Genomic DNA, 7,450 nt, shown 5'->3' on the forward strand with positions numbered 1-7,450 from the left:
ACTGACTGATCACATCTAAATTTTTCAGTTGGCCTAATTGAATTTCTGTGAATTAATGCAATTCAGTTTGGCCAACTAAAACATTTAGATGTGATCAGTCAGTGGAAAATGTTCAATTGGGGCCTGATTTTTTTATATTTTATTTTTTTTACATAAGATAGTTGTATTATGAAGACATTATCTCAGCCATTGGGTTTTAAAGACATTTTTTAAGTCCATATTTCTTTTAGTCCATAACATTTTATAATTAGTAAAAAAAAAAAAAATACAATTCAGAAATGAGGACCGTTAGGGCCTGGAGATTTCCTTGACTTTATCAAATTCCTCTGTTTTTATGTCAGCCTCATACAAGTCTCTAATTGTGTGGTCTATCTTCGGTATGGATTATATAAAAAACATGGCAGTCTGATGCATGTCACGCGTGTCCATATTTAAGGTTAGCTCTTTTATTCCTGCCTTCACTAATCATTAGCTTATGTTGAAGTAATTAATTCAGGTATTAGCGAATGAGTATTAATGTACCTTTATTATAAAGTGTTATCCAAATGTGCCATTACATGTCAACATCAATGGGTTGTATGATCTTTCAGCACTAGGCTATATGGCACCAGAACTCTGAAACTCTCTTCCTCCATTTGTGACTCTCTAACGCTGCTTTATCCTCGTTCAAGTCACAACTAAAATCTTTTCTCATAGTGTTTTCAGTCCACTTTCATTTATTTTATGTAAATACACTGATCAGGCATAACATTATGACCACTATGATCATACATTACGATCAACATTATGATCATCCTAATAATATCTCAAAACAGCCCTGACCCGTCGAGGCATGGACTCCAAAAAGTGTGCTGTGGTATCTGGTATCTGTTAGCAACAGATCCTTTAAGGCCTGTAAATTGTGAGCTGTGGCCTGGATCGGACTTGTTTGTTCAGCACATCCAAATATGAAATCAAACAAAAAAGAAAAAAAGAAAAGAAATAAGAAAAGAAAAAAAGAGTGAGAGAGTAACAAGCAAATATCATCTCACTTAGTGCTTGTACATGATATCATTCAGAAATGTCAAAACTAACAAATATATCGAAGTCCCTCTCATATATGTTCAATTATTGCTAGCTAAAAATAACTGCATGTATACATCAGATAATTAATCATGTTAAAATACTTAATTTTTCTAATTCTCAAATCTCAAAATCTTTATCTCCAATCCCCAAGAAAAACACATATGAAATTGAATTGACCAGATGCTACAGTTCATTAAAGGGCAAAGAGCCTGCTTTATCAAGCTAAAACATGTGTATAAGGTGTGCCGATGTTGAACAGCACTGTTGAAATAGCTGCTAATTTTAGCATTTTCAAATGGGAGTGGTTGTGTCTTCATAACTCTTCTGGGCTAAACATAGTTGCATAATATCGAAAAAAATTTACAGCCAGATGAACAGGATATTCCTTCTTTGTTGTTGTCTTTATATATTCTTAACCTGATTGAATATATACAAAAATGTATGTCATTCTCTTATAATGGACACCTGTGATATGTGAAAACAGGCATGCTGTTGTCCAATAGCCATGAAGCCCTTCTGAATGCCAAAACATGGCATGGAGTCACAATTTTATCTGATTTGAATATGTATGTGCAATATACACAATAAAATATGGTATGTTCTTTTACTTTTATATTAAATGCTCAGGTGCAGAATTACTCAATGATCTGAAAAGTGTAAGTGTTTGGGATAAAACACATTTTAAATTTAATCAGAAATGTTTCCATCTGTGTTTGTGCATTAAAACAGAACTTTGTGTAGCATTATGGGCTGTGGTGGTATATTGAGACATTACTGGCCATTCAGTGTTTCAGTTAAACTTTAAGAAAGTTCATCATTTATGATCATGTGACCCAAAGTGTCTTCATTGGTGGGAGATTACAATTGCACTCATGAAACTTGTCTAATCTCTGTTTGGAAATATACCCATTGATTTATTCAAAGAACAACCTCACATTAAAACATTCATAGACAATTTATATATAACAGCTCTGTGATTCTGATTAGTCAATTATTCCAGCAGTATGTTATTCCCAGATAACAACCACCAAAGAGAATTACACAGCGCTCAGTTATCTTGACCGGTAGGCTACTACTCATGCTTAACGTGTCACTCCGCTGTCGTTGACTGTCTGGTGTCATGAGTGAAACGCTTAACCACCATGGGTTACAATGGATGAACACTTTGAGGTTTTCACCCAAAAATGAAAATTAGCCCATGATTTACTCCCCCTCAAGTCATCCTAGGTGTATATGACATTCTTCTCTCAGACGAATAAAATCGAAATTATATGAATAAAGTCCTGGCTAATTCAAGCTTTTTAATGCCAGTAGTTCTGTTTTTGAAGTCCATAAAAATGCTTCTGTCCGTCAAATAACGTGCTCTAACTGCAACTAACTGCCATTATAATGCTTGGATTAGCCAGGACTTTTTAAATATAACTCAGATTTTCTTTATCTGTAAAGAAGATTATCATTTAAACCTAGGATGACTTGAGGGTGCAGTACATCACGGGCTAAGTTTAATTTTTGTCAAGTTAAGAGAGAGTGAACAGCACAGATCAAGAAAGAATTATTATTTTACTATTTAAGAATCACAGGCCTGCCGACAGGCTTCCGTTTTGGTAGCCTGTCTGGAAAACACACAGCCTAGGATGTGGGGCTTTGCGAGCCCTGGCCCATACGTGTCTGAGTCCAGTGTGCTAAAGGTATTTTCTGTTAGACACGTACACATAATCAAAATATCTATAACAATGCAATACTAATACATATAAAAAAAAATGTTTTACTCACATAAGTGTGTTGCACCATTCCTGTCAGATCCAATATTGAAGAAACAGCATTTTGTTTTGATCTCAGGCCTAGTCTACACGTACACGGGTATTTTTATTACTGGAGTTTTTCCTCCTCCATTTTAGAAAACAATCGCGTCCACACAAGCACGGCTTAAAAAAAAATCTTTCCACATGAGAACGCAAAACTACGCTATGACTGGCTGCCTGATTTCCACATGGGTCCCATCCACGGCACCGATGCACATTGCACTGACTGAGGGATGACATGGGCCATGTATCTGTAGGCTACACATGTAATATGTTAGAGTCCACCGCATAGACTCGACTCACGTAAATCAAAAGGAGATAACGTGGAAAATCTGACGTCAAACAAAGGAGAGAACGGCGCGCACTTCGACTTAAAAAGCCGAAATCTCCGGTATCACCATCTACACGACAACGCTGTAACCGGAGTTTCTAAAAATCTTCACCCTGGCTGGAGTTTTCAAAAAAGTCCGGTTTCAGTAACCAGATACATTGTTTGCATGTGGACGAACAGCAAAACTGCGTAGAAAAAGCTGCGGTTTTGAAAATACCTGTGTTCGTGTGGACAGGGCCTCAGTATGTCTGCAAATCCAGTGTGACCTGAGACTTGTTTACAAATAATTCCATTGTGAAAATAAGTGAACACCACTGTCTTCCCCCACGTCAGCTGGAACTTCATTAAAAACAAAGTTCAACCACTTATTTGTAATATTAGGATCCAAATAAAGCTTATGCAGCGACTTTGTTTTTCCGCAACTATGCAGGAATAGCACAATATCTTGCTACCTTCTTCGTCATGTTTATTGCTGTTGGCTAGCCTGATCTGAACGGCTCCACGAGCCGGTGGGCATCTACTAAATTAGACGTGCTTATGATTCTGTAGAGGCGGTGTTTCGCAACAGATGACGTGAAGATGCGCACACGATCGTTTTCTGGGCCTGGTGTCTATAAAGGCTTTTCTTTGAGTAGGACGTTTTCAGCTCTGAAACTTACAAGATATTACCAAGACCTTTTATATATCAAAAGCTCAAGGGAAAGTCATCACCCTTTTAAAGCCATTTGGAACTGTTTTTCTTTGCGGAAGAGCTAATAAAATATTTAAACTCAAGACAACGTAAGGCCGCCCAAATCGTCCCTATGGAGGCTAACGATCAGAGGGTGAAGCTTCGCTGCACTTTCGTCTTTTCAGTGGGGAAAAGGGATTTTATTCCAATTGCTCATTATCTGACTCCATTTAATCATAATTTAGAATTTAGGTTAGAATGCCAATTGTTTATTTGGTCATTTATATTTACTAGTTTAAGTACACATTTAATTATTCAGTTTAACCCTTTGTTGAAATTATGCCTGTTTGTAACCTGAATAATTATAATGCCAATTACATAATCAATTCAAAGGGAGCCTAATCCATATAACATCAAACTCTGAAGTAAAGAATGAAATATATACCTGAATTCTGAAAATTACATAATGCTGGCTATCTTGAAACGTCCAGCATTACGGGCTGACCTGAATACAGGATCGAGCCCTGAGCTCTTTGCAACATTTCCTTAAATACCCTGAACCAGATGCATACCCAGTACCATTTGAAACATTTGAAACTTTCAAATATAAACACGAGTTCACAATAGGAATTTGCATTCATCAAGTCCTATAGACTTGTATGGAAGAGAGGCCAAATGGCTGAAAGCCACACCCACCATACACCAAGGAAAGATATCTTTAAACTGTTAAAACATTTTTGATGTTCTAGTTTACTTCTGTGGAGTTGAGATATTTGTACCAGTCGCACTGAGACAATCCAAATGATATCAAACACATATAATACTGTATCGTGAGGATTGACATTGTAACAAAGAGATTTCTGGTGCACTTCAGGTGATCTCAAGTTTGGGGGAGCAGGAGTTTGGGGGAAGTTTCATGTGAAAGGAAAGGCATGTAAATTAGAGTCATTCATAGATGGTTCACTCAGTGCGATGTCGTCTCAGACAGAGACGCTAACTGTATGAATGAGTTCAGTTGCTAATTTCCTTTGTTTTCTCAGAGCATTTAGACATTTCGGCATCTGTTAGGTTTTTCCAGCCTTACAACAATATTTCATGTCTAATTAACCTGAGACAAGTAGCCGTGTAATAAGCGGGATAATGTATATCCAACCTGTTGTTATCGCAGAATAAACCCCTTCAGATTGATGCTCCGCTTCGTGTCGGAGTCCTGATCACTCTGTCTGTGGGGGTTTATTCTGCGATAACCGGCTGGGTGTACATTATCCCTTACTTGATTGTTCTGTAACACAAAATATACCATATCTTATATGATGAGTGCAAACAAAATACAAGGGCTGTTATGCTGTTTCAGCAGGACAGTACAGAATGGGATCCATATACACAATTTTATTAAAGGTACTACTCATATCAAGCAATTTCAAATCGTACCCAAGAGCTAGAATCACTGTCAATACACTATGGACAAGAGAGAGCTATCTCTTGCTCAGAGAGTCTAAACAAAATGATGGCATCCAGGAGTGGGTATCACAAATGGTTGTTACAAAACATGTTTGTTTTGGTGTGGGCTTTTTTCTGTGATAAAGTAAAAATATATGTACATGTAATGTAATCTTGAAACCAAACATTACTGAATTGATCATTTCTGTTAAAATGTTCAAATCAGAGTACTGTAAACCAAAGAATTTAAAATACTTTCCAACCAAGTTATTAATAGCCCTTGATGTATATAGTAAGGTGAAAATATATTATTTATATTTTGCAGTTTTTCCTTAAAAATTGCATTCATTTCTTTAATAAAGAGAAATTAGTGTCCAGTGGAGCTGAACTTAGTCTAAGTGAAAACATTTTTTTACAACTGTGGCCAGAAATGTAAACAATACAACAAAAATGGAAGGGCTTCTCTTTCCTTGGTATCTTGCCAGCTGGTCATAATCATTGTTTAACTTTTTTTAATGCTTTTTCATAGGCCTCGTCCTCAATTTGAGCCCTCAGAGCATCCATCTTTTTCAGTCTCTGCTCTTCTGTCTCCTTCAGGATACGTTGTTTCTCTTTCTCAATCGCCCTCTCTGCACTTTCAAGCATCTCACTGGTGTAATATTGCCCACCATTTCCAGTGACCATTTTATCAATCTGATCCAGCAACTGAATGACCTGTTCAGGATTTTGTTCTTTATTGTTGAACACATGGTATCGTCCACTGCAAGTTTTGATGAAACTGAGCAATTTCGGGCTTTCCCGCACAAATGTGTGAATGTTCTTACCCTCCAGTCGATCTCCATGAGTGAACAGTGCCATGGTGTATGTGGAGGATTCCTCACCAAAAATGTGTGTTTGAATGATTTTAACAGCTTCTGCCTCTTCATCTGTGAATCTGCCCAGCTGAATCACCACTAAGAAGGCATGTGGACCAGGAGCAGAGAGTGGAATACACAGTTTAATTCTGTTGACCACCTCATCTATGGTTAGGCTGGTGTCAAATAGACCAGGAGAGTCGATGACAGACACTTCTCTGCCATTTATTGTTGCATTCAATTTGTCACATTGTCCTGTGACAGAGGAGGATGATATCTCAGATTTAAAAAACTTTTGTCCCAGGATGGTGTTGCCTGCTGCACTTTTCCCCACCCCTGTTTTTCCAACTAGAAGAATCCGGAGTGGTTCGCCTGGAAAATGAACTGTATATAGAATAATATAATTAAAATATACAAACATTTATTTAAAAGAACATTTTTAAAGAACATAAAATACACCTATTTAGTATTTTTAAAACGATTCATCATCTTGACAGAGCTAAATTTGTAATATATTTATGTTTATCAAAAAGATAATAAATAGCCTACCTATAGCATCAAAATCCTGTTTTTGTTGCTTGAAAATCTAGAAGTGATTTACATATATATTATGACAATTATAATGCATGTTAAAAAGATAAGCAGCTTAAAGTAAAAAAAAGGAAAAACGATACATTTAAACATACCTGATGATTCACTATTGCAAAGCCTCCAACAATTATAGAAACCACCAGTGCTGTGGAGAAAGAGGAGATCCAAGACCTTAAGGTTGTCATTGTTGACGGTCCAGGAGAAATGTCCTGCACAGCTATAAAGAAATGTAATTACAAAAATGTGTTCTTGCTATACGTTTAAAATATGATAACAATAAAATATTAATATATTTTATCATTATTATGTGTATGAGAATCATGAACAAGGCTATTGCATGTATTAAATTGAAATCAAAACACACTTTAAACTTTGCTACTGCTTTAAATCAAGCAAAAAAATGTACAACTACTCGTTAATGAAGAGGACATCGTGCAAAAATAGATGTAAACTGGGTTTCGTTTTTGTTTTCAAAGGGACAGTTTCGTTTACTCTTAAGGCTAACCGTAGAGTAGACTGGAGTGCCATCTACAGGAGACAATTACGCCTCTGCAAGAGTCAACCAGCTGCTCAATGCAGAGATAATGGGTGGAGCTTGGGTCCAGTCACACCCACTCTAAAATGAAAATGTATAGTCTATAGTTTGAACATTTGAACAGTTTGGGTCTTTGAAACTGACATACAAAACCACCGCACA

The 7,450-nt window shown here is 36.7% G+C and overlaps 1 protein-coding gene across 1 annotated transcript; it reads right to left on the minus strand.

Annotated features, from left to right (window-relative positions):
• Positions 1-5,681: 5,681 nt before the first annotated feature.
• On the minus strand, positions 5,682-6,953 carry LOC137073965 (GTPase IMAP family member 7-like). The gene is made up of 3 exons (XM_067442675.1): positions 6,849-6,953; positions 6,712-6,748; positions 5,682-6,546 (listed from the first exon to the last, which is right to left on the minus strand). The coding sequence occupies exons 1-3, from the start codon at positions 6,936-6,938 to the stop codon at positions 5,804-5,806; spliced, it is 870 nt and encodes a 289-aa protein (XP_067298776.1). The 5' UTR covers positions 6,939-6,953; the 3' UTR covers positions 5,682-5,803.
• Between the last annotated feature and the right edge of the window lie 497 nt (positions 6,954-7,450).

The sequence above is a fragment of the Pseudorasbora parva genome, chromosome 4 (genome assembly GCF_024679245.1).
Source record: "Pseudorasbora parva isolate DD20220531a chromosome 4, ASM2467924v1, whole genome shotgun sequence".
NCBI classification, from domain to species: Eukaryota; Metazoa; Chordata; class Actinopteri; order Cypriniformes; family Gobionidae; genus Pseudorasbora; species Pseudorasbora parva.